This window comes from Misgurnus anguillicaudatus, chromosome 2, assembly GCF_027580225.2.
Source record: "Misgurnus anguillicaudatus chromosome 2, ASM2758022v2, whole genome shotgun sequence".
Lineage (NCBI taxonomy): Eukaryota > Metazoa > Chordata > Actinopteri > Cypriniformes > Cobitidae > Misgurnus > Misgurnus anguillicaudatus.
The window spans coordinates 271,839-299,380 of NC_073338.2; the positions used below are offsets into that span (position 1 = coordinate 271,839).

Sequence of the window (27,542 nt, forward strand, 5' to 3'; positions counted from 1 at the left end):
TAATCCCGTCCGAATCGGTACATAAAATCACAGACGTCCTGGGGGACACGTTGAAACTCAAACGTCGTTTGGAAAACTAATCCCGTCCGAATAGTGCTTGAGTCACTTATTATAGCCTGAGGTCCAGAGCCCTGTTTGTGTCCACAGTGGTTTTAGAGCCCAAGCAATGAAAGAAACATGAGGAGAGAGAGAATGATTGACAGCATAACTCGACTGTATTCCCCTCAAACATAATAATGCTCCATGTTTCTTATAAACTGCATGCTGTGTATGTTTTTATGATAAAAATATGACTTCATCTCAAGTGAATCTTTGGTTTGGGGGGATGGTTTGGCCAAAAATGGTATTAATGATTTACTCACCCTCGGGCTGTCGGAGATGCATATGTCCATCATTTTCAGTAATTTTAGAAAATGTCCTACTGTAAATGGTTAAGTTGATTTCAGCTCTTTAATGTTTGTTCACTTTTATTTGCTTAATAGACAAAGATAAATTCCCACATATCTGCAATACCTTTGATTATTTTATCAACTTCTTTGATGGCACGCACACACACACACGCACACACACGCACACACAGACAAGAAGTGCCTAATCATAATGCATATTCCACATTTTATCATAAGTGTTTTAATGCAGTGACTTGCAATGGTCTTGGTCTTGACTTGGTCTCGACCCTTTAAAGTCTTGGTCTTGTCTCGGTCTCTGCCTGTCTTGGTCTTGGTCATGACTTGGTCTCGGTTTAGGTGGTCTTGACTACAGCACTAGTGTCAGCGTGTTTTCTTAGTGACGTATGACAAATACGGAGAGCAGAGGCACAGAGCAGCACCAGAGTAAACCTCCACAAACTGCATACATTCTCGTTTGAATGTGTACTAGGGTTGTGCCGATAGACGATAGTATCGTGTATCGACGATCTTCAGACATATCGCCAATGGCAGGCTTTCATGGCGATAGTCAAGACGATAGTTGGCGAATGGTTATTATTAAATGTATTATCATCATAGTTTTATATTAACACCGACAATGCATGCTTTTCCTCACATGAGGGTTTGTGGGCTTCACTTTACGCGGAGAGCTTGTAAAGAGAGTATTCCTTCTTGCACGTACCTGCACTTAATGCGCGCGTCTTGGTCTCCTTCCACCACTAAATCCAGCGCGCCGCGTCATGAGCAGCTGCGCTTCTCTCTGTGCACGCGCTCTCGCGTCTGTCCGCAGTCTAAACATAAACTAAAGTAGTAATCCTTATTTGTTCAGTTTAATGCGTTTCATGCGAGCTGAGACAAACTTTACTTTTTGTTTAAAATATGACCCGCTGCATATTAGCGCCTCTCTCTCACTCTCGCGTACGTGCAGAGAGCTGCGCTCTGTCCGAAGTCAGATCACTAGGTATTAATCTTGTTTATGATATGCATTTCAATGAGTTGTAGCAACACATCCCTCGTGTTTAATATATGATTGTGTTTAAAATATGATCGCGTTCCGCTGGACCGATGCGTTTAAAAAGGCACCTCATGAGAGCACCACTGCTTGACATGTGTAGTCTTCTGCAACAGCACTAATGCATTGAATTGTTTGTATGTGCGCGCACGTGTGTGTGCGTGCGCAGATGCATGTTTTTACAGTTACAGTTAAGTAATCATGATTAAGGTTTTAATGACGCGTCGCATTAATAGCATCAGGTTTAAGAAGGTTGCGGTCATGACGGTGTTGCGGTCCTGTTTTTTTGTCAACCCATCAAGTGACTTGTTATAATGAGTAAAAATTATCAAATAAAAAAAAGAGTAAACTACTGCCACGCCCCCCGATAACATCGTGTATCGCCGATCTCACAGGCTGACGATAGGACGATCTGAAAATAGGGCATATCGCCCAACACTAATGTGTACGCGAATTAGGTGGCGGCATTACAGGAAGCTAGTTTTTTTTTATTACATTAAGGAGGTGGACCCCATATCCTTGCATTTTATAAACTGAAAGATCTAGGACTTTTTCTAAAATAACTGAAAATGTGTTTGTCTGAGGGTGATGGACGTGCGCATCTTGGACGGCTTGAGGGTGAGTAAATCATGGGTTTAATGTAATTTTTGGCTGTACTATCCCTTTAAACTAGATTAATAGATTATTTAAACATGTTTGGTCAAAAAGTAAACTTCAGCCAAGGGTGTTTATTTTCTTGTAAAATGCTGAAAATCATTGTGAATGTTTAAAATATGAACTATATAACATGTGATGGCAGCATGAGACCTGTGGCCTGTTGCACGAAGCAAGTTGAACAAACTCAGAGTTTTGAGTTGACAAACCCCAACAAATCCAACCCGGTTTATCAGGTTTCCCGTACAGGGTTTATATTATTCCAGGACTAGGCTGTAGTTATATTTGGGCATTTAAGTCGTTTTTACAAACATACTGTACCTTAACAGAAAACAATACTGGTGTGCATCTTCAGACAAAACAATGCCACTGATATATGTTCAGATATGTCAGTGCAAGATGTTATTAAAGGGATAGTTCGGCCAAAAACGATGTTGAGCCCATGATTTGCTCACCCCCCGGGCTGTCCGGGTTGCATGTGTCCATCGTTTTTCAGACAAACACATTTTCGGATATTTTAGAAAATATTTTAGATCTTTCTGTTCATTAAATGTAATGTTGCGGGGTCCAGCAATAGTCCACGACCTTCAAGTCCAAAAAAGTGCGTCCATCCTTCACGGATTGGATCCAAACGGCTCCAGGATGATAAACAAAGGTCTTCTGTGGGTAATCCGTGCGGTGTTGTTGTAGAAATATCCATATTTAAAATGTTATTAACATTATAAACTACCTTCCGGTAGCGCCGCCATTTTGGAGTGATGCGCATTAAGGATGAGAGTAGGGGTGGGCGATAAACCGGTAGACATAATTAACCGGTAGAAATTTGTCAACCGGTAGAGATTTTGGACTATTGTTTCTATCGAGGTTACGCGCCCACGTCACGCTCCAGTCGCGAAAATGTAACGTTTGTACACGTATTTAAGCACTGCAGTTTTAAAACAAGTTATTTTAAGCCATTGAAACGCAGACAACAGATCTGTATGCGTGCGTTCTTTCTGTGTGTCAGGAGCGGACAAGTCGTGCAACCGCTGCTCTCTTTCTGTCTGTGAGGAGCGCGCAAGTCACGCGACCGCTGCTAATTTTTCCGCTTTATTGGCCTTAAATACACATATGCGTCAAAATTCCCGTCTTTGCAAGCATCCTCATAAACAAGACCAGTTAGGTCTTAAAAGAAAGTTAACAGCTAAAAGAGAAAGTGCATGTGTAACAGTGTATTGGATCCGGAGTTCTTAAAGGGGAAGTTACCTAATTTGCTCCAGTCTGTCACTCGTGTTAATCAAACAGCATTGAGAGAAAATCTCTCACTGCTCCTGATTAAATCACTTTTCTACCTTAAATAAAAATATATATAGGCCTATACATACATGCATAATTATTTATTATCATTCTTATATCATTGACTGTTTATCTTCAGAGAGCTTGAGTTTTGTTTGTTTTTATCTTCTTTCTACGCTTGTATATGTTTTTTTGTGAGAATTATGAACATTTCTATGGTATTAAAGATTTAAACCTTATTAAAACATTAAAAACTCTACCGTGATACATATCGTTATCATGATATAAAATTAATCCTACCGTGATAGAAGATTTTGGTCATATCGCCCACCCCTAGATGAGAGCTTACGCAGCGTACAGAGTTTCTCTGCTGCTGCTCTGTGCCCCCGCCCTCCGAATTTGTCATACGTCACTAAGAAAAGTGCGTACACTACGCTAATCCTCTCTCCTGAGTCTAAGATGGCGGCGCTACCGGAAGGTAGTTTATAAAGTTAATAACATTTTAAATATGGATATTTCTACAACAACACCGCACGGATTACCCACAGAAGACCTTTGTTTATCATCCTGGAGCCGTTTGGATTTAATTTGTGAAGGATGGACGCACTTTTTTGGACTTGAAGGTCGTGGACTATTGCTGGACCCCGCAACATTACATTTAATGAACAGAAATATCTAAAATATTTTCTAAAATATCCGAAAATGTGTTTGTCTGAAAAACGATGGACATATGCAACTCGGACAGCTTGGGGGTGAGTAAATCATGGGTTTAATATCGTTTTTGGCCGAACTAAATTCGTCTCTTTAACTTAACTCGATTCACAATGGTTAGCTTATGATAATAATTGATCAGTTAAGATGGTTTGATTTTGCAGGTAATGTTAGTTTGGCTTAATTTTACTTTAAAAATAAACCCACATGAAAAAAACTTCTTGCAACATGCCATATTACACTTCAATCAGAGATGGTGATAAAGTGACAAAAGATTGCAGATTGCATCTTAACTCTTTCCCCGCCAGCATTTTTAAAAAACGTTGCCAGCCAGTGCCACTTTAATGCCTTCCAGAAAATGTTCTTTAAATATATAATCATACAATATATTAAATGAAAGAACAGAGAAAAATGTTTCATCCTACCTTTATTTGTTCTCTTTTTATCACCTCTTAAATATGGGTAGGTTTCTTCAAAAAGACATTTTGAGCAAAAAGCTGAGATAATTGCATTTTTGTAAAGGACTTTTGATAAAGCTCATATTTCTTACTGTTTGCCCTATGGGGATACTTCCGGGTTTTAAAATTAGATGGCAGCAGCTAAAAATGAAATTAGGCATAAGACTTTGTAATAAAAGACTTTGAACTTAACAGATGTTGGTCATTAATAAAAACAGAATACACCAAGCTTGTATTCAAACTCAGATCAATTCAATTTTATTTATGTGGCGCTTTTCACAATTGGTAATTGTTGCAAAGCAGCTTTACATGAGTAGATGTAGAGGAAAACACAGGAAATCAATAAATAATATCTATTGTAGAATATTGCGGCTAAGGATAAACCGTACAAGCGAGCGAAGTAATAATGTAACATACACGGTAAAGTGCTAAGTTAAGCCAAACTTGGCTGACTCTCCCTGGGACGAAAAAAACCCCTAGGAGAAAACCCAGTTGGAAAAACTCCTAGAAGGACAAAAACCCTTGGGAGAGATATTTATATATATAAACACGGTAGGGATAGGAAGCGGGTAAGCGGATTAAACTGGTTAAGCCGGTGGTCGTCGGACGTGCATCGGCTGGGCATCAGTGGATCAGTGGTGTGATGACCTTCACAGCAGCAGGAACTGGGTCTGTTTGTCTCATTGTCCTCGGGGTCGAGGACGAGACAGGGAGAGAAAAACAGAATTCTATTAATGTAGGGGCCGTTCGCATGTAATGCAAGTGTCATACAGTATTGTGGTTTAAAGTTCGCTCGGTTCCAGACTGGCTACCTATTGTGGCAATACTATATTACCCATATGAGTTATGTGAGTGCTTTGTTCTAGACAAAAGAACTATTGTGGGATAAGTACATTTACTGGACATTTTATGTGAATGCTTTGTTAAAGAAGAATGTCTTAAGTTTGGCTTTAAATTGATTGACTGTGTCTGATACTCAAACATTGTTTGGTAAATCATTCCAGAGCTTAGGGGCTAAGTAGGAAAAGGATCTACCTCCTTTAGACACTTTTGATATTCTAAGGATAATTAACTCTTTCACCGCCAGCATTTTTCATGATTTTCACAAAGGTTTAATGCCTTCCAGAAAATGCTCCTTTTAAATATATAAACATACAATATATGAATTAAAAGAACAGACCCTCTGCTTTCAAACAAAAAAATCTGTTTCATCCTACCTTCATGTCTTCTGTTTTTATCACCTCTCAAATATGTGTAGGTTTCATCAAAAACACCAAATTTTGAGCAAAAAGCTGAGATAATTCCATTTTTGTAAAGGACTTTTGATAGACATCAGATGCAGAGCAATCTTTAAAACATACACGGACATACAGCTGTTTGCCCTAGGGCAGGGGTAGGCGGGTTCGGTCCCAGAGAGCCGCAGTCCTGCATATTTTAGCCTAAGCACTGATAATCTAACCTGATGTCTAAATCCTAAAGACATTGATTGGCTTGTTCAGGTGTGTTTGATTAGGGTTGGAACTAGACTTTGCGGGACTGCGGCTCTGTGGGACCGAGCTTCCTACACCCGCCCTAGGGCAATACTGCCGGGTTTTATAAGTTGCGGAATAGCGGTATTGCAGATTGACGAGATAACTCGTCAATGGCGGGGAAAGAGTTAAGTGACCAGAATTTTGTGATCGCAGTTTACGTGGTGGATTGTATTCTGATAGTAGTTCTTTAATATACGAGGGCGCTATGCCATTTAAGGCTTTGTAGGTGATTAGTAATATTTTAAATTGTATGCGATATTTAACTGGTAGCCAGTGTAAAGATGCCAGAATTGGACTAATGTGGTCATACTTTTTAGATCGAGTAAGTACTATTGCGGCAGAGTTTTGAACCAGCTGTAGCTTATTTACCTGATTTGCGTGACATCCCCCGAGTAACGAGTTACAATAGTCTATTCTAGAGGTCATAAAAGCATGGATAAGCTTTTCTGCGTCTGATGCAGACAGCATATGCCGTATTTTTGAGATATTTCTAAGATGGAAGAATGCTGTGCGGCAGACGTTGGAGATATGACTATCGAAAGAGATTGCTGTCGAACATCACACCTAAATTCTTAACCGTGGAAGATGGCACCACAGTGCAGCCATCTATGGGCAACTTGTAATCTGACATATTATGTTTGGAGCGATTTGGTTCAATAATAAGTATCTCAGTCTTATTGGAGTTTAGCATAAGAAAGTTATGTGCCATCCAGTCCCTAATATCACTAATGCAGTCTGTTAGCTTAGCAAACTGGTGGGTTTTGCTAGGATATGAGGAGATGTAAAGCTGGGTATCATCCGCATAGCAGTGAAAACTTATGCTATGTTTCCTGATGATGTCTCCTAGAGGTAACATATATTTAACGAGAATGGGATAGGGCCTAAAACCGATCCCTGTGGTACGCCGGATTTAACCGGGGAGTGATATGACTCTTCCTCATCTACATAAACAAAGTGATAGCGATTGGTTTGATACGATCTAAACCAGGCTAACGCCTGACCACTGATGCAAACATAGTTTTCTAGTCTGTTGAGTAAGATTCTGTGATCTATTGTGTCAAAGGCTGCACTAAGGTCTAGTAATATAAGGATTGAGATTTCACCACGATCGGATGTTAATAGGAGGTCATTTGTAACTCTAAGCAGCGCTGTCTCTGTGCTATGGTGGGGCCTGAATCCTGATTGGAACTTTTCATATGTATTATTATTCGCTATGAGTGCGTAGCTGGCTTGCAACTAATTTTTCTAATATTTTCGAAAGAAAAGGTAGATTTGAAATTGGTCTAAAGTTATTAAGATCTCCCTGGTCAAGGTTTGGTTTTTTTAATGAGCGGTCTAATAACTGCTAGTTTGAAAGCTGTTGGAACGTATCCTAATTCTAGAGATGAGTTAAAGGGAAACTTCACCCATTTGCATTAAGCTTTGTACCGCTTTAGAACCCCAGTCATGTTTTTGAATGGTCGTGCATCATTCCCTCAGTTTCCCCTGAGAGGGGAGAAATACTGATTTCATTGAGGCACTTCCTTCTTTCAATGATGTAAAAATCGTCATTTTGCGTCATTGAAAGAAGGAAATCCTGTATCTCTATTGAGTGTGAAAGACTACAGACACTCATTCCTCATTTTTCCAAGGTGGGGGCTATGGGTGGGACCCACTCACGCTTCAGACCAATTACAGATCAGTGGGTGGGACTTACGAAAATATACGTACACAGACGTAAAAAAAACGATCAGCCGCCATCTTTATGCTAAGCTAAGCTAAACAGAAGTTGTGGAGCGAGTCAGACTTCATGTTACAATAACAGTGGAAGTTAATCAATATGATATAGAAGAGGGTGATTTCGCAAGCGTGATGCTCTAATCCGCTGTTTATTGTACCTTTAAGAGCCACAATACAGCAAAGAGCCCAGGCAGATGGAGGAACAAAAGTTAGGAACAAAATGCATACCCTTTTTTAAGTACTTGAAAGGACATATGTACTGCGGATCTGAAACCGCACGTTACTGTTTGAATAAGACTTTGCTACACACCAGACCAGAGTGTTATTGTGTGTAACACAATGTAACATCACGTTTAAAAGTAAGTCATGATTGGTGTCTGTCAGACACAGTGGTGGTGGCTATTTTCTTTGTTTTACTAACGTGGCATTTATGTACACAATATCATATCTGAGCCGTGTTCCGATTAATGGGAGTGGCTTGCAAAGCTGTGCTTAGTGGTGCATAGTGGGAGTTGTAGTTTTTCATACAAATGTGCTCTAAAGTCACATTTTGTCTTTTCTCGGTCAAATAGGCACAAAATTCTACATTTATGTTACATTTTGACTACAAATATGACTCACTTTCCATAAAGATTAATGTTCCTATCGGTAAAATTTGCCCTTTAAAGATATTTAGTACCGTGTCTGACACTACATGAAATACCTCTTTAAGTAATTTTGTGGGAACGGGGTCTAATATACAGGACGACGATTTGGATGACGTTACTAATTTAGACTAATTTAACCGAGGGCAGCCTAGGCGTGGATGCGTTGGCACACAGCTGGCCGCGGGGGATGCGCAAATACGCATTCCCTCCAATGTGCTTTATCGCACAGACGCTGTGTAGGTCAGGCAGGATGAGTAGAGCCTTTTACTGGTCGCGCCTTACTGGACGATCAGGAATTGGTTTCCAGAGTTAATGCTCCTCTCGACAGCCCTTCCTGGCGGATTCCCCTGAGGAAGGACTTTCTTTCTCAAGGAGGGGGCACATTAGGCACCCGCGCACCGACCGGTGGAATCTCCATGTATGGTCGTTGAGCGCGCGCAAGGTTTAGGTGATTTATCGCAAGCGATATCTAACACCATCGACGCGGCACGAGCACCGTCCACAAGACGGGCTTACGTGCTTAAATGGAACCTTTTCGTCACTTGGTGTTCTTCGCAAAGCGAGGACCCCCGAGAATGCCTCATTAACATTGTGCTTTCATATCTTCAAGATCAGCTCTTCGTTTGTTACGGTGGTCAGCAGGGAGGGAAAGCTGTCACTAAGCAGAGGATGTCTCATTGGATAGTTGATACTATCGCCCTTGCTTATAATCTGCAGGGCATTCCTTGTCTATTTAATTTGAGAGCTCACTCTACTAGAAGTGTTGCCTCATTTTGGGCACTCGCTCGTGGTTCCTCGCTAACAGACATCTGCAGAGCTGCTGGTTGGGCGACACCTAATACGTTCATTAGATTTTACAGTGTTCGTGTCGAGCTCAGTATGGAAGGCCATCAAGGCAAAAATGCGTAATAATAATTTGATTTGTCTTCCCCCGCTGCCTTGGCAGCCTGATGTTGCCGAGCATCCGCTGCCAGCCTCTCACTAGCTGCATCCTCGCGAACCTGTGTTTGGCCCGGGCATCCACATTGCGTCCCACCGGGTTCCTTTGTGAGTATTTTTCCGTGGGGTTAATCCTACTAGCCCACGTTTCCCTCAGCAGAGCACTGCTTTGCTTACACAGCCACGGCTGTCATTTATACCTCAACTACGGTTGACTTTCGCCCACAAATAGCCCTTAACGGGGCGGTGGCTTCCGCAGCGTTCCTATACCGCTCAGATAGGGCGCTTCCCAGTCGCTGGCACTACTGTGGGATTAAAGGAACATCTAGTGCCCGGCCTTCTGCCTTAAAACCTAATTCTCCTTATCCTTAAGTGGAACCGGAGGGCTTTACGCAGACACTGGAAGAGGTCAGCCCTCAGTGGCGTTTTGGTAGGGATTTGTACTGACCGACTGTAAGGGAACGTCTCAGTTTCGTATGTAACCCACGTCCCCTGAAGGAAGGGAATGGAGACGTCACGTCCCATCGCCACAGGGCTGCTCCCTGCTGTTTATCGGCCGGTCACATTTTCCGGCTTTCTCAGTGAAACTAAGCTAATTTCCATATTTGCACCTGCGGCTTATATACGCACCTGGTGGGGTGGCGCCAACATTATGCAAATATCTCAATGCCAAGTTAATTGGCGTTCTAGTAGTTTACGAAGCAGATTGGTCTCTCTAAGCGAGTTCCCAATTCGTCGGTCACGATGTGACGTCTCCGTAACCTTCCTTCGGGGGACATGGGTTACATACGTAACCGATTATCTTCACGGTAATCTGCTACATATTTAATTTGAGACAGGTCTGGAAGAGTGCTAATAAAGCTATATTTAGTGGTGGAAATTATTGTTCTGGCTAATCTGTAGCATGTTGTAGACTGAGTGATCCTATCTAGAAGTACAGTGTATGACACTGGTCTGAAGGCAATGGTCTGAAACTGCATCGCTCTGAGGTAATATTTTGATATCATTAATATTGAGTCAGAGTGACAGAATTAAGTTTAATGTGTGCTTACGGGTATGCATAGGCCCTGACACGTTTTGTCTAATACCCTGAGAATTGAGAACACCCATAAACGCACGTCCTAATGCATCTTTTGGATTATCCACATGGATATTAAAATCACCAACAATAAGAGCTTTATCTATTGTGACTGTAAGCTCAGATAGGAAATCTGCTATTTCTTTAAGAAAATCTGTGTGGTGGCCCGGAGGCCTGTAGATGGTAGCTAAAATGAACAAATCAGTTATTTCCATATTAAACAGTATTATTTCAAACGAATTAAATTTTAGTTAAAATTTATGGTTTACTTTAAATGTTTGGTTGTATATTGTAGATACACCACCCCCTCTCCCTTTTAGACGAGGAACATGTTTATAATAATAGTCTTGTGGGTTGGATTCGTTCAAACTGATGTAATCGTCTGCTTTAAGCCAGGTATCTGTTAAACAGAGTGCATCTAAGTTTTGGTCTGTAATTTTTTCATTGATAATAGGTTCTTTATTGGTAAGCGATCTAATGTTAAGAAGGCCGAATTTTAACATTTGAGTTTCAACGAGACGAGGTAAACGGTGCTCTGTATTTATTTGTTCGAGGAACAGACACAGTTGAGATGTGTTGGTACTCTGGTCTGCCTTGACCACTGCACACAGCACTACCCACTTATGAGCAAATGATATGTAAGAGCACGGCAATAAAGGCTGATATTAGTCATGTTAGGATAAGTATTGATAGATCTAAAATGACTGCAATGAAAAAAATACCTGTCAAATAGCAGCCATATCACCTTGTAGCCCAAGACAGCTTGCCCACTAAAGCTAAGTAGAGTTGAGCCTGGTCAGTACTTAAATGGGAGACCTCCTGGGAAATCCATGTTGGTAGAGGTGTTAGTGAGACCAGCCGGGGGTGCTCATCTTGTGGTCTGTCTGGGTCCTAACACCCCAGTATAGTGACGGGGAGACTATACTGTCAAAAAGCACCGTCTTTCGGATGAGATGTTAAACCGAGGTCCTGACTCTCTGTGGTCATTAAAAATCCCAGGATGTCCTTCAATAAAGAGTAGGGGTGTGCCCCGGCATCCTGGCCAAACTTGCCCATTGGCCTACTAATCATCCCTCATACTAATTGGCTATATCACTCTGTCTCCTCTCCACTAATAAGCTGGTGTGTGGTGGGCGTTCTGGCGCAATATTGCTGCCGTCGCATCATCCAGGTGGATGCTGCACATTGGTGGTGGTTGAAGAGAATTCCCCTACTAATATGTAAAGCGCTTTGAGTGCTGCAGAAAAGCGCTATATATAAATTTATAAATAATAATTTATAATTTATAAATTTATTTATTATTATTAAATAAATGCACGTGGATATGACAAAAATCCACTCCAATCTTCCCCCGACATAAACGTAACTCCTTACAAATGAATGCAACATTATCATCTACAGGATCCTTATGACATTTTAATCACTTGTGCTCATGTTTCACGTTTAAAAAAAAAATGTGGTATTTCTCAGACAATTTAAAAAACAGGCTGATGTCTTCCCAAGTATAGCTGGTTTAGTGTGCAGTGATTCGACAGCAGCTTAGCAGAGCCGTTTGAGCCAAAGCTGGTGACAGGCGTATTCCTGTGGGCGGAGTTTAGTCAAAAAAAAAATTATTGACATCATTCAACCAGGAAGTAGGGGGCTGTAGTCCAAACCAGGCCGTTCGCTGTAGGCTTTGAAAGGGGAATTCTGTTAAAGAAAATATATTGCCTGGCAGTGAACTTTGACCTTTATCATTTTGCAGGTATTATTTCTGCACTAACAGCAACCTTGCAAACTAACTAAAGTTTGAAAAATGGGATTAGGAAGAATTTGGACCTTTAAAACATATCAATAAGTTCCATAATATGTAAGCAATAAGGTACGAGAGGCTGTGCTGTATCGTAAATAAGTAACAGCTGAAGAGCGTTGTTAGGCACGACGTGAAGCATTATTTACGATACAGCACTTGCCTCGAGTACCTTATTGCTTTTTTAAAACGGTTACGACACAATATTAAAGTAATAAAATGTATTACTGCAACTTTCATGAAGTTAAATCAATAAAAGCATTCCCTCCACTAGAAAAAAGTAGTCCCTGACCGTGAACAACAATGTTCCAATGTGTAATATGCATGAAAGCTCAAATAAAAAAAACAAAGCAATCTCAAACTGATACGTATGGTTGCTAAGGGTGCAGTGATAAATAGAACGGTGGGTGAAGTGGTCATAGGCGTGTTTTATTGTGAATAAAGCACAGCTATTGACCAATCAGAATCAAGGATTTGAACTAAACGTTTTATAAGTGGAAATAGTATTCAAAGTTGGAATTATGAATGTATTTAACCTTTTAATTGTCATTTGTGTTACTGCACAAGGCAAGAAGTGTGGCTGAGGAGCACGATACAGGAGATTGTCTACAGGTCTACAACTACGAGGGTCAAGAATCTTGGATGGGCTCGTTTGAAGACATCTGCAGTCTTGCGTATGAAGAAGACAACCTTGCCTTTCTTGATGAACTTGACCTGAAGTTTAAGACTCTGGCTGAGATTTGCTCAGGCTTCACAATGGAGACTGATGTTAGCGTGACCATCCCTGTGGCCCACAAAACAGTGCCGTCTGTCAAACACTTAGAGAAAGTTAGTCTTGTACACTCACAGGACACAGAAAACACCTCCTTCATCCAGGCTACAGGTACAGAGCAGGTCAACACTGTGCCTTTTACAGGAGCATTCATCCATGAGAAAGTGGTGTCTTCAAACCCAACCCTGTTAATCCAACAGCCTGCACTGTACTACACCCCCACTAACCCAGTTTATGTTGTGGATACCCATTCAGCTCTGCTGGTAACGGCCGGCCCGGTCCGGGCCGAACAAGAGAACCTGCTGCTAGTGGAAAAGAAGAACTTTGACCGAGCCCAGCATAGTCAAACAGTCAGACGTGAAGTGCAGCAGTACCAGGGTGTAGTCCTCGTGGAGAACCAGCAAAGGGAGAGAGTGAGCTTGCCAGCACAGGGTCGTGTCTCTGGAGCAGTTCAGATGGTTGAGGCTGAAATGATACGGTCCACAGAGACCCATGGCGTGAGACAGGTGCTTCACCCGACCAGCAGGGTAATGTCACCCAAAAGAGAAAGTCCATAAAGGAAGTTTATGATGAGTTTTGGGGTTCCCTTACAGTCTGAACAAACACTCCACAATAGTTCTAATGGCATAAGAAAGAAAAGTCTCTGTCTGAGTACCTTACACAGCTACTGGCTTAGAATTACACAAATCAAATGCAATACATGACATTTGTGGTTGTAGGTCACTTTTGAGGTTTTTTTTTAGGTTGTTGAATCTGCTGTATAAACAAATGTAAATGCCATATTTTCTATCATCACTTTACTAAAGGCTGTAATGATCCTCTTTCTGTACATTAATGTGTGAACGTGTGATTTTTTTACGTTTTGAATTAATCCATTGATTCCTTTTTGTTTTATTTGAAGTGGCACTCAGCGGTCTTCTGTAGTACTTCTGCTTTGAACTAAACAAGAATGATCTCACAGAGTGGCAATGCTTACATTATATCTGGACTTGTGTTCAAACAATACTACAAGACTAATAAAGATCATACAGTGTGCACACAGCTTGGTTTTTTATTAGATTGTGTTGTTGTTTCTCATGCCTGTGGTTGATTTTGCATTTCAAGAATACAAGTTAACAGTCATTCAATATGATTTGTCATTACACTGCAGTAAATCTTTTATTGGCTCAGGAGAACTCTGTGCTGAGCGACAACTAATACTTTATGGCTTGTACATTCCATGGAAGGTGACTGGAGAGATGACTTCAACTTCTGCCCTTGCAACCTCCGACAGATCCTTGGCATTCAAGATCAGGCAATATGTTGGTCTCTGTGCTCCAGGAGCCACCACAATCGTCATGAGGACACCTATTAAAAACATGGGTATTAGTGAACACATACTACATGTTAAGACTGAATATTTGACAAACGTGACATCACCCTAACCCACCGTCATCTTCATCCACCGCATCAGGCGTCTGCACGAAGAGCGGCTCAGAGGGGTACGAGTCTGGCTCCTGCCAAACCCATGTCTCCTTGGTCTTCACATTGAGCTTGCAGATCTACAAATTATCAGTAGACAGTCTAAAAAGCACAATCTTTCTCTGCATTTTTTACAGAATGATCTGGGATTGTTCATACCCTGTCAGGGACAAAGTGGTTAAGTCCCAGTCCATAGGCATATGTGTAATTCCTTCCATTGCACATCTTGTAGTTGATCTGAGGAAACTCGAAAGCTGTGAAATTTCAAGCAAACCTTGTGTCATTAAACCCTTATATACTTTTTCTGAAGTTACGGTAAATAGTAAAGTTTATACCTTGCCGTGGACCGGAGAAAAGCACCTCTGGTTCCAGCCAAATGGTGCCATCGGCATGCATTGTGGCAGTAGCGGTGGTGTAGGGCAGAGAGATGAGGTTTTTTCCCTGCTCCTCCTATGAGAAATGCCACAACCAACGTTTAATATTATATTCAAAACCATCATTTCAGTGTTAGAAAAAAACTGAACATATCTTAAAACATCCATACTAGCTGTGTCCCAATTTGAAGGCTGCGACGATTGCATCACAGCAACAAAATAAACAAAACCTTTATTTTTAAAAAGTGTGTATTTAGCAGAGAATTTTTTCTTGTCACTGTTAATATAAGTTATTATAAGTTTCTTGTCACTGGTATTATAAGTTATGTTTTGTATTAATATTATTCTGTGCATGTTACATCAATTAATTAGATATACTGTTGGTTAGTTTAATCATATTTATTTTAATAAGTCAGAAACGATGATGGGTCCTCCTAAGGTTAGACCATCTCATTAGTTCTCTTCATGGACTTTAGAGGTTGACACATTCAAAGACCGAGTACTCGCCTTTTAAGGTCGCGTCCTTAGAAGGTCGCAAACCTTGAATTGGGACACAGCTAATGAGAGTACTCACAGTCATGATCATTTCCAGAACAGATTTTGGGGTAGTTAATTATTTTCATCTAGCTTGACTCAATCTAACTGGCTCGGCTGATGCAAGCAAGGAGAAAAACCTGACACTGCGCCAACCCTAACATCTAAAGCAGTGTTTCTTAGTACTGGTCCTCGGGGTCCCCCTTCCAGAATGTTTTAGATGTCACACCTGATTTTACTCATTAGCTTGTTAGGGAGACATTCTGGGAGGAGGCTGATGAGTTGGTTCGGGTGTTTTAAATAAGGTGACATCTGGGGCTTTCTGTGAGGGGGTCCTCGAGGACCAGGGTTGAGAAACACTGATCTAATGGACACGGTAAACATGCATTATAGCACAACTGAAATGTTAGAGATAAGCAGTTTAAGGAAGAGAAGAAGATGCATCTCATCGACTACATATAACGGTCTGTTATTAATACAAATAAGTCACCCTTCAATTAGACTGGTTAGTATCAGATAATAAAAATAAGCAGTGTTTTTGTTGAATATACCTTGTAGGGGTCAAGAGGAATGACGTATCGCCTCACTTCTGGCTGAGGGGCTATCATAGCATTCCTCTTTACTTCTTCCCAGTTGGCTCGAAGGTTTGCCAGCCACAAATAGTTGTAGACAAATTCGAAGCTGCAGAGGACATACAGGAGGAAGACATCTTACCTGAGGTCTAAATGCACAATTGAACATTTGCCTTAACTGATATGAATTTCACCATGAGAATGAGGTAAAGATATTTGTCTTTAAAACACAAAGAAAGGTCAAGCGTTTTTGCTTCAGTTACCCTTTCCATGCACACAGGTCAAAAACAATGAAACCTGAGTCCTCATAGCAGTTGATGTGATGAAAAAGACCCATGGCAGATGTTCTGAACTTATAGTCAATGTACTCTCCTGGATGCTTCCTTGCTATATGAATCCATGTCTGTACGAATTGATAGAAAAGATTAAGGTCAGCGTTTCAAGTCTTCTTTATAAAGTGCCATAACATACAGAAAGCCCAGACTAGAGACTTTATTATTAGCGCAAGGGCCACATTTAAAGTCATGTATTTGTGAGTACTGGACTAAAAAGAAGGCAGACTTTTCATTTAGCATCTAAGTGATAAAGAAACAATGACATACGCCTTTCTCCTCATCTGACTCAAAGCAGTCCATATAGTTGGATCCTCGAATTGCCCAGGCACTCAAGAATTTCAAGAGGTGGATTTTAATAGGCGTCTCCACAAAGACAAAGTAGTTCTCAGTCATCCCAAAACTACAGAGGATAAAGAGAGACAAGTGAAAGACTGGTTAAAGCTTACTGAGATTTTTCAACCCTAAGGTAGCGAACACACCAAAGCTTTTACGCCGGCGGCCGTCGTATGTTGTTTCCAATGGAAGCACAGCGGTTTTTTTTTAAAGGTAAGCGAAGAGAATCGCCGGAGGTCTTCCCATGTGACTGTGTTCGCAGCAGCAAACCACTGCTGCCGCTGGTGGGTCACAGCCAAACCTCTGGTGCGTCCGACGACCAGTCTCAGCACACAGCTCTCAGCCCCGCTCTCGAATGTGCCCTTACACACATGCTGCAGAGAGAGACGTGCAGATCGAGCAGTGCGAGACTCTGCGCCCTATAAGCTTCCCCCCGAGGGGTTCGAGGCTATGGAAGCAGAGCGGCCACATGCATAAGCATCCCTTCCCCACCTATACAGTGCGGAATATGCCACAGTGTGCACAATATATTCACAATAAACTAAGCCTCATGGGTTCTTGGTATTGTGTTATCACAGCGTGGTCCCCTGGCGTTTTCAGCTGCATTTAAAAGCTTTGGTGTGCACAGCCCCTTAGTGAGTCAGCGGACATTAGCTTATCGTTACGTTACATTTAAGTTACATTATTACTCTGCTCACTAGTATGGTTTGATCTTAGCCGCTGTACTTGGCACTTTGTTGTCCTATGATTTTTCTGTTTTCTCCTGGTTTTATTAATGTAAATACTAAAGATGGACACACGCACACCCAAACACTAGCAGGTGGCGTAATCCAAAAATAAAGTATACCACAACAAAAAAAGAATCCGCACACTGAACTCAACATCAACTTGTTTAATCACCTAAATGTATTAATGTAAAGCTGCTTTGAAAAAATTAAACACTTGGGAAAGCGCTACACTGTATATAAATACAATTGAATTAAAAAATGTTATGGAATAAATAACAGTGTCATGTGCTTCTATAAGCCGTTTCAATATTTATGTGCTCTTTCCAGCTTCCATGTAAGCTATATATTAACTATATGCATTAATCCTATCTGAGATGCATCCCTAAGGGGCTGTTTACACTTGGTATTAAGATGTGTTTTTCATTGTTTTCAAGTGGACAAGAGAGACACATTACATTTACACCTGGTATTTAAATCCGTCTCTTTTGTCCACATTCGACCGCTTCTGTCCTGAATACTTTGAGGGGGTGGTCTGCGAGACGGTGGACGAGTCTCTCTGCTGTCATTCAAATGCGAGTGTGAGTAATTATGAGTTTATATGGAACGTGAACTAATATTATGTTGGAGTCCGCGTGTATGTCTAGCAAGTAAACATGCTGCACAGTGTTTTGTTCGTGTATATGTTAGAGCTTTCTCTGAATTTTCAGCACAATTGATTGACACATTAAGGTGATTAAGGTAAAACATGTTGAAGCCATCATTAGTAAAGCCCTTGCTGCTGATTCTGCAATGCAGTTTAACTTTCCTATATGTTCATTCTATGAATATTCCAAACGCAGACATTGAATTTGCGTTACTCTGACCACAGCATCTGTGAAGGGACTGCTCAGAAGTACAGAATGAGATGTTTAGATGTTTGTGCTTAGAAAAAGGTGATAAGGTGGGTTGTCTTAAAGGTAAAATAGGCAGGACTGGTCCAAAAACCTTTTTTGCAAATTTGCTTAAACTGTCTTACTCATTACGCATTACATGAGTAAAATGAAAGCACTCTGAAAAAGAGAGTACAAAGACGAGGGTCTGCAGACCTCTCACGACTACCTCAAACACAGCTAATTATTTCCATTCGGGACGAAACAAATGATTGGCTTGCGCGACTATCACTATCTCTCGAGACAATGGCTACCACCCCTGTTGCTACAGGATCTGCCCCACATGCGCACACCTGATTGATTTGAACGTGCACGAGGCACTCTAGGAAAAGCAAAAGTACGGCAGAGAAAGAGCATTCAGAACTCACAGTACCTGCATATCCAGTCAGCAAAGGCAAACAAGGCAAAAAAGGAATAAATGAAGAAATCAAACGAGAGTAAATATTGCGTGGCTTTTCCTCGAGTCGACAATGTGGTAGCGGTATTGTCTCTGGAGTGTAGTCCTCATCAGGGTCAACAATGCTTTCATCATGGAAACTCTTGCATGCAAAACATTGTTTATGTTATGAATCTTCCACGAAATTCACCTTCATCACAGTGTAACTGATGGTAATGAAAAACGTCTCGGTTACGTATGTAACCCTCGTTCCCTGAAGGAAGGGAACGGAGACGTCACGTCGTGACCAACGAAGTGGGAACTCGCTCCGCGGCGACCTATCTACTTCGAGAAACTATGAAAACGCCAATGAACTTGGCATGCAGGTATTTGCATAATGCCGGTGCCGCCCCGCCAGGTGCGTATATAAGCCGCAGGTGCACAATACCAAATTAGCTATATTATTGCTGAGAAAGCCGAGCAGCAGTGCCCAGCCTGAAAAACAGCAATGGAACAGCAAACTGTGTCGACGGGACGTGACCTCTCCATTCCCTTCCTTCAGGGAACGAGGGTTACATACGTAACACAGACATTCCCTTTCAGTCGGTCACTACGACGTCAAGTCGTGACCGATAAATTGGGAATCCCTACCAAAACGCCACTGCAGCTGAACCCTTTCAGTGCCTGCAAAAAACCTCCACCCTCCACATAGGGGGCGGAACCTAAGGCGAAATGCAGAAGGCCGGTCACTACCTGTTCTACAACCCACGATAGTGAACCAGCGAACTGGAGAAGTGACCTAAACTGAGCGGAGCTAGGAACACTGCGGAAGCCATCCCCTAAAAAGGTAGACTGGATGACATAAAAATATGAAACAACCGACGAGTTGCCCATATAGAAGTCTCTGAACAATACATGGTATGCAGAGAGATGCAGAGCAGGCTCTGCTAAGGGAAAACGTGGAGGATTAGAACCCCACGGACTATACACACAAATTAACCCCACGAAGGGGACAAATGTGGGCGCCTAGCCTACACAGGATTACAGAGAATACATCAGTGATAGGCTGACAGCGGATGCTCCGCAACATCGGCTATCAGGGCGGTGGAGGAGAGCAAAAACAGTTTTTGTGATGTTTTTGCCTCAATGGCCTTCCATAATGGTGCAAATGAGCAGCACAAAAATAGAGGCTCCAAGCTGACACACGAGCCGACCCTTGGTGTTCTTTACTGGTTAAAAGTTGCCCATAGATGGCTGCACTGTGGTGCCAACCTCCACGGTTAAGAATTTAGGTGTGATGTTCGACAGCAGTTTATCCTTCGACAGCCATATCTCCAATGTCTGCCGCACAGCATTCTTCCACCTTAGAAATATCTCAAAAATACGCCATATGTTGTCTGCATCAGATGCAGAGAAGCTTATCCACGCTTTTATGACCGCTAGAATAGACTATTGTAACTCGTTACTCGGAGGATGCCATGCAAAACAGGTCAACAAGCTTCAGCTAGTTCAAAACGCTTCTGCAAGAGTTCTTACTCGAACTAAGAAGTATGACCGCATAAGCCCAATTCTGGCACCTTTACACTGGCTACCAGTTAAGTATCGTATAAAATTTAAAATATTACTAATCACCTACAAAGCCTTAAATGGCCTAGCACCCTCATATCTTAGAGAATTATTATCAGAATACAATCCATCACGTGCATTGCGGTCACAAAATTCTGGCCTCTTAATTATCCCTAAAATATCAAAAGTGTCTAAAGGTGGCAGATCCTTTTCCTACTTAGCCCCTAAGCTATGGAATGATTTACCAACCGACGTCCGAAAATCAGAGACAGTAGATAACTTTAAATCTAGACTTAAAACTTTTCTCTTTAACAAGGCTTTCAAATAGTTGTTTTAACAATGGTACTTATCTCCTAATAGCTAGCTTGTACAACCTAATAAATAAATTAATTAATGAATAAATTAAAACCTTTTTTTTTTTTTCGTAAAAACTTAAAAGCACGGTAAATATCATTAATACTCTTTAGTAATATGCTGAAACTTTGAATTGGTTTTCGATTGAGTCTTAACTGCCAAATATGGCCGGCTTGCAATTTTGGCCTTTTCCCATGACCTTAAAATAGTATGTCATACAGAACCGTTTGCCACTGTACGTTAGCATTAACGAGCTGACTAAAACCACATTACTGTGTGACACTTGTTTTCTATGTGAACGGTCCCTACGCTAATAAGATTTTGTTTCTCTCTCCCTGTCTCGTCCTTGATCCCGAGGACGAGACAAACAGATCCAGTTCCGGTACATGTGAAAGTCGGCACACAACTGATCTACTAGCTGTTCTTCAACGTGATGTCCAGCTGATGCCTGACCAAAGACCACCGGCAGAACCCGCTTAATCTCCGCTTAATCTCCGCTTAATCTCCGCTTAATCTCCTTCCGTTTCAATGTGTATATATATATATATATATATATATATATATATATATATATATATATATATATATATATATATATATATATATATATATATAACTCCCAAGGGTTTTTTCCTCCTATGACTTTTTTTTACTTCCCCGGCTAAAATTCCGTGGGGTTTTTTTCTCCTAGGGGGTTTTTCGACCCGGGGAGGCAGCCTTGTTGGGCTTAACTTCTATACGTTACATTAGTAATACGTTTGCTTATATTGTTGATTTATAGCCGTAGCAAATTTAACTGCTTGTGCTATTGTTTATTATGTTGTGCTATCTGTCGATTTTCTGTGCTTTTCACTGCATCTATTATGTAAAGCTGCTTTGATACAATTACCAAATTGTGAAAAGCGCTATATAAATAAAATTGAATTGAATTAAAAGATAGAACCGAGTGGATACCGGCTCGACACGAACACTATAGAATCTTGTGAACGTATTAGGTGTCGCCCAGCCTGCAACTCTACAAATGTCCATTAGCGAGGAACCGCGAGCCAGTGCCCAAGATGATGCCACACTACGTGTAGAGTGAGCACGTAAATTAAATGGACAAGGCACGTCTTGCTTTTGATATGCAAGGGCTATAGTATCCACAATCCAATGGGACATCCTCTGCTTGGTGACAGCTTTCCCTTTCTGCTGACCACCGTAACATACAAAGACCTGGTCTGAGGTCCTAAAGCTTTGCGTTCTGTCTATATACACACGTAGTGCACGAACAGGGCACAACAAAGCCATGGCTGGGTCTGCCTCCCCCAAACTGGAAGCACGAATCATCGACCGAAAATGCATGAATATCCCCTATCCTCTTAACAGAAGCCAAAGCAAGGAGAGTTAAAGTCTTCATAGTAAGAAATTTAACACTCACACTATGCAGAGGCACAAATGGGGCTTCCTGGAGTGATTTCAGCACCAAGGACAGGTCCCAAGGAGGAATAGAGGGAGGACGCGAAGGATTAAGCCTTCGAGCGCCTCTAAGAAATCTAATGACCAGGTCGTGCTGACCCACTGTCCTACCGTTTACGGGTGAATGGTGAGCTGATATCGCAGCGATATCGACCTTAATAGTGGAGGGTGACAGCCTATTCTCCAAACAATGCTGGAGATACAAAAGCACAACACTAATCGGGCATTCTCGGGGGTTTTCACTTTGGGAAGAACACCAGTCGACAAACAGGTTCCATTTAAGCGCGTAAGCCTGTCTCGTAGACGGCGCTCGCGCAGCAGCAAAAGTGTTAGATACCTCTTGCGGTAAATCACTCATATCCTCCGTGCCCCGTCCAGAGACCACACATGGAGGTTCCACAGGTCGGGGCGCGGGTGCCATAATGTGCCCTCTTGTTGAGAAAGGTCCTTCCTCAGGGGAATCTTCCAAGGAGGGGCTGTCGTGAGGAGAGAGACTTCTGGAAACCAACTCCTGGTTGTCCAATATGGTGCCACTAACAGCACGCTCTCCTCGTCCTCCCCGATATTGCATAGGGATTGCGCAATGAGGCTCACCGGGGGGAACGCGTATTTGTCACGACACCCGTCTCCGCAAATCCGCCATAGACATGCCCTCGCAGATGGAGCATGAACTATCACGAAACGCTGCCTCAGCGTGCTGGAGCCCCAGACACGAAAGACAATGCTCATGGCCATCCCAGGGGGCGATGAACACACCGCATCCAGCAACCCAGTCTCACCCCATGTCGTCAATATTTCACGACACTTGACCATTCGTCAATATGTGACGCGGAGGGTATACCTTTCGCGTCATTTTTTGACGAACTGGGGACTTCAATACTATTACGTCCGTTGCATTCTCTTCTCCTATTTTCTTACCATTTTCGCGTCGGTTTAGGGTTAGATTTACATAATGACATCCCTACCCAAACCTAACTCTAACCCCAACGCCAGGTGACAACTGTTTCTAACCCCAACGCCAGGTGACAACTGTTTAATTTCGCGTACACTGTTTAATTTCGCGTACACTGTTTAATTTTGCGTAATCTAACCCTAAACCGACGCGAAAATGGTAAGAAAATAGGAGAAGAGAATGCAACGGACGTAATAGTATTGAAGTCCCCAGTTCGTCAAAAAATGACGCGAAAGGTATACCCTCCGCGTCACATATTGACGAATGGTCAAGTGTCGTCAAATATTGACGACATGGGGTGAGACTGTGTTACATCCAGAAACAGAGCACGGACGGAATTCCATCTTTAAAAAGACGAACCCGACCGTGACACGAATGAGTGGCTGTCTTTAAAAAGACACAAAGCTCAAACGTGCTGCTCTTTTAGGGAAATCACTCTTTGTGCAAGCTGGTGAAAACAGGGAGAGGCAACGCACTCACTCGAACTCAAATCCTAAATTAAGAGATAGAGAGAGAGAGAGAAAGGGTGGAGAAAAAAACACTGTGAGCCTCCGCTGAGGTGTCTTAGCCCAACCAACTTCGGCAAGCTGAGATCTTTTTTTTCCCTTTTGTAGAACAGGATCTACGAAGATCAGTTTCGCTTCTCGAGAGCAGATATCTGCCAGCTTCGAAGCAATAAAAGCTAATTTGGTATTGTGCACCTGCGGCTTATATACGCACCTGGCGGGGCGGCGCCGGCATTATGCAAATAACTGCATGCCAAGTTCATTGGTGTTTTCATAGTTTCTCGAAGTAGATAGGTCGCCGCGGAGCGGTTCCCAATTCGTCGGTCATGACGTGACATCGTAGTGACCGACTGAAAGGGAACCGTTTATCAATACAACCTGTTTTTAGCTTTGCCTTGTAAATATAACTTGCTTGTTCGTTACCGAATCAAACTAAATATATTTTAAACTTTACCAGTATCGATATGCGAGCTTAATAGTGAGTACTAAAAGCCATCCTATTTGTTTATATTCATAGTGATAAAGTTAGGTGTATTATTACATGTGATTGTAACATGATGTTACTACATGCACCGCACTCCTTCCTCTTCGCTCGTCTGAGGTAAATGCTTCTCCCAGCAGAGCAGTCGGCATCGCACGTTCATGTGTTTTTGGGGCGTGGCTTTGGAAGAAGCCCAGAAGGGAGGGGGTGGAGTGAATGGAAATAATTAGCTGTGTCCAAAACAGTGGTGAGACGTCCACAGACACTCAACCTCCACACTCTCTCCTTCAGAGCACCCACACTCCACCCATGTATCGGTATATAAAGACAGTTTAATCAAATTTGCAAAAAAGCTTTTTAGACTTAAACCTGCCTACTGCCTTTAAGGAAAGAAATGTCCAGCATTTATTTAGAAATACTGAAATCATAGGGATGAAGTGAAGGCGTGATCTTTAAAGGGGAGAAACTGTAACCCCTTCATAGCTGAGAGAAAGGATGTTCATCAAGGAGAAATCCAAGAAATGTGACGCTCTCTTCTGGCCTGTCCTATTCCAACAAACTGAAGACATAGTGAGTTCAATCCGAATGTGAAATGCTATAGCCCCTTCCTTATTTCTTATATACTACCTCAGACAGACCATGGCAAACCGTAAGCACCTGGAATAATGAAAACTTGTGAAGATTAAAAGGAGCACCGAAGTGAAGCTTGAAAGAGCAAACTCTTGACTAAGTCATTTTAGACAATGGGCCCTGTATATAAATCTTTGGAAACTTTGGGCACATTAGTGATTGTAATCTGTAGACCACATAATCCACAGAGCAATGAGTTGAGTAGGAAAACAGTTAAAAAAGCAAATCTTTAAGCAATGAAGCAAAAAAAGACTGAAATTTCTACATCACTGGACTAGATAAAGCTCTGTGGATGCTTTCAGATTTCAAGCAAATCTTTAAGAACATTTCTTATCTATTAGTACTCAGCACACTTACTTAGATTCATTCATTTTCAAGTTAAGAAAATCATATAGGTGCTTAGGTACTGTTAAACAAAATATACTATGAAAAATATACGGTGACTTGGATATCTATAATCAAAGAGATTCTAGATACATAATCTGCACATAAAATGTATTAATATTATTTGTATAATTGTTTAATTTTTTTTTTTCACATAGTACTTTCATTAATATTGTTTTAAATTCCATTTTATGTGTATAAATATGTACTTACAGATCTTTGTTGTTTATATCCTATATTGTGTCTTTCAAGTCCTGAGTGCAAAGGGATGGGTGAGGGAAGGGGGGAGGGCCAGGGATAATAATAATGGTCTAATACTTTCTATTTCTACTTTCTACTCTGCGAAATGTTCTATATGCTTTGTCAAAACCAATAAACACTGAATTACAAAAAAAAAAAGAAAAATATACAGTGACAAGCTTTTCTACTGTGGTAAAGATAGAAAGATGTTACATTATGTAACACTAATGGTGCTATTATGCAGTTTTGTTGATTAGAAAGATGAGACTTAAACCAAGCAAAATATTATATGTTATATATATATATAATATATAGATAAATTATTATAGATACTAGATATCTCGTTCATTCATATCAAAAGAAGTGTTTTAACTCCATTGTGCTCACCTGTGTACGTACGATGGCTTAAACCTTTCAGCACTTGGGAACTGCACAACCACTTTGGATTTTTCAATCGGGTCAGATTTGTCTGAAAGATTTCCATTCAATCAACCCGACTGTTTAGTTTAAAACATCATCAGACCTTTCACTTGAAATGTGTTGAGAAGTTAACTTACCTTTCTGTGTAGGTGGGATTCTTACAATGTTGTAGGCCAGCGAGGCTCCCTTCCCCATACAGTTACCTATGTTGTACACTGTACCATCTCTTTCAATATGGGGATGGGCTGTTATTCCGTTAATATTGACGTAGTCACACATGTCAACCTTTCCATGGGATACAAGAAGATTTCTTAACATGCTGGAAAACAATTTACAAGATTTACAAGATCCAATCTGTAGTGAATATTTGTATTACCTTTTTCAAGGTTTCCAAAGTTTCCACATTGACTTTGGTGATGTAATTCGTTTCTGTGACTGCATAAAAATCTTCTCCAATAGGGTAAACATTCACCAGACAGTTATCTGTAACCTCAACACCCTTGAAGTATGAGAAAAACCTGTCAAAATCAACAAACGTCATAAATGTTGAGGCACCAAAGCCATGAGTGTTTTTTTGCACATCATGCTACAAGTAAACATTTGTATGCTTGGTGTAAGTTGAGTCAGACTTGGAGAAGATGTTCTTGCAGGGATCTGGATAGGCACAGGTACCAAACTCAGTAATTACCACACGTTTCTCAGTCATAGCGCGCACGTATGCGTCTGTTTTGATAAACTTGTGGCAAAACAAAAGCTACAGATTACTGAATTATGACTTTGTTTAAATGTAGTGATGTTTAATTATTTAACATACTTGCGGACATATGTGACCTGTCCGTTGCTGAAATCAAACTTGTGCATAAGAGCCTGGCCATCAAAAAGATGATAGAAAGGCTCAGAGCCCACCTCAAATAACCCAGGACCCAGACGGAGGAGACTGCCTTTTATAAAAGAGGGGATGCGACCTAAAGAAAATGTTTATCTTTCAGATGTATATGATTAACCGCACACGTAGACAAACCCTTACAGAAAAAGGACATGCATTTCACATGTTATTCACATGTGTCTTACATGGAAATGTGCATGTTTTTAACATGTTATCTTATGTGTTTCACATGTAATTCACACAAAAGTGTTCCAAAAGCACACATTTCCCATGAGCAAAACACATGTTCTGCCACATGTGATTTTTAACATGTGCCACATGTGACTTTTAACATGTTTTTACACAGAAAAGTTTGCACATGTGTAATACACAAAGAAGAAACCTACCCGTCACCGTCGCAGGCAGAGGTTCGTTCAGTTCCTCCACAGTCTCAAAGATTTTCTTATAGCCTCCGGCAGGGTGTTCAAAACTCAACAATTAAAAGATTTTCTCATTTTATTTTCAGTATAAATGGGCAATGGAAAGTAGTTTATTTTGAAACGACATTTCAAATATAAGATCACATCTCTTTGTCATTCAAATCTGTTTGAGATATAAGAATAAAAACTGAGTGACTTACCGACTAACCATGATTGCTGTCTGGATGGTAAAACTTTGAAGTGTTTCTTGTCAGTTTATGAGCGGAGCTTTGACTCTTTGTGGGTTTTATAGACTTGTCCCCCTACACATTTCATGCTCTCGATACAGCCAATGGCAGTATTCGCTAAACAAGAATCCCATTATACTAAGAGTCTAAGCTGTCATGCTTTCAAATAGGATTTACTTTCCCCAGTTTGAGACTTTCACACAGTAAAAACTGTGATGCAATGAAATACACAACATAAGATTGTACAACACATGAATGAGCTGAAATCAATGGACAAACAGCACAACAACAAAGAGTTTTATAAACATTTATTCCTGTAACAATGTTTTAAAATGGCTGATCAATTTAAACTCTTGTTCACTG

The 27,542-nt window shown here is 41.2% G+C and overlaps 2 protein-coding genes across 4 annotated transcripts in view; one reads left to right on the forward strand and one right to left on the reverse strand.

Moving 5' to 3' along the window:
* Positions 1–14,049, forward strand: part of dsg2l (desmoglein 2 like) — a 61,514-nt gene extending 47,465 nt beyond the window's left edge. For all 3 annotated transcript variants that reach the window (XM_073871721.1, XM_073871722.1, XM_073871723.1), the window contains one exon: positions 12,804–14,049. In XM_073871721.1, coding sequence (XP_073727822.1) covers positions 12,804–13,571 — 768 coding nt within the window. In that variant the 3' untranslated portion in view covers positions 13,572–14,049. The remainder of the gene's footprint in view (positions 1–12,803) is intronic.
* Positions 14,050–14,189: 140 nt separating this feature from the next.
* On the reverse strand, positions 14,190–27,296 carry rpe65a (retinoid isomerohydrolase RPE65 a). The gene is made up of 14 exons (XM_073871724.1): positions 27,153–27,296; positions 26,920–27,002; positions 26,460–26,612; positions 26,277–26,382; positions 26,024–26,165; positions 25,785–25,932; positions 25,615–25,696; positions 16,558–16,690; positions 16,219–16,358; positions 15,935–16,064; positions 14,811–14,925; positions 14,635–14,729; positions 14,444–14,555; positions 14,190–14,361 (listed from the first exon to the last, which is right to left on the reverse strand). The coding sequence occupies exons 1-14, from the start codon at positions 27,161–27,163 to the stop codon at positions 14,216–14,218; spliced, it is 1,596 nt and encodes a 531-aa protein (XP_073727825.1). The 5' UTR covers positions 27,164–27,296; the 3' UTR covers positions 14,190–14,215.
* Positions 27,297–27,542: the final 246 nt, after the last annotated feature.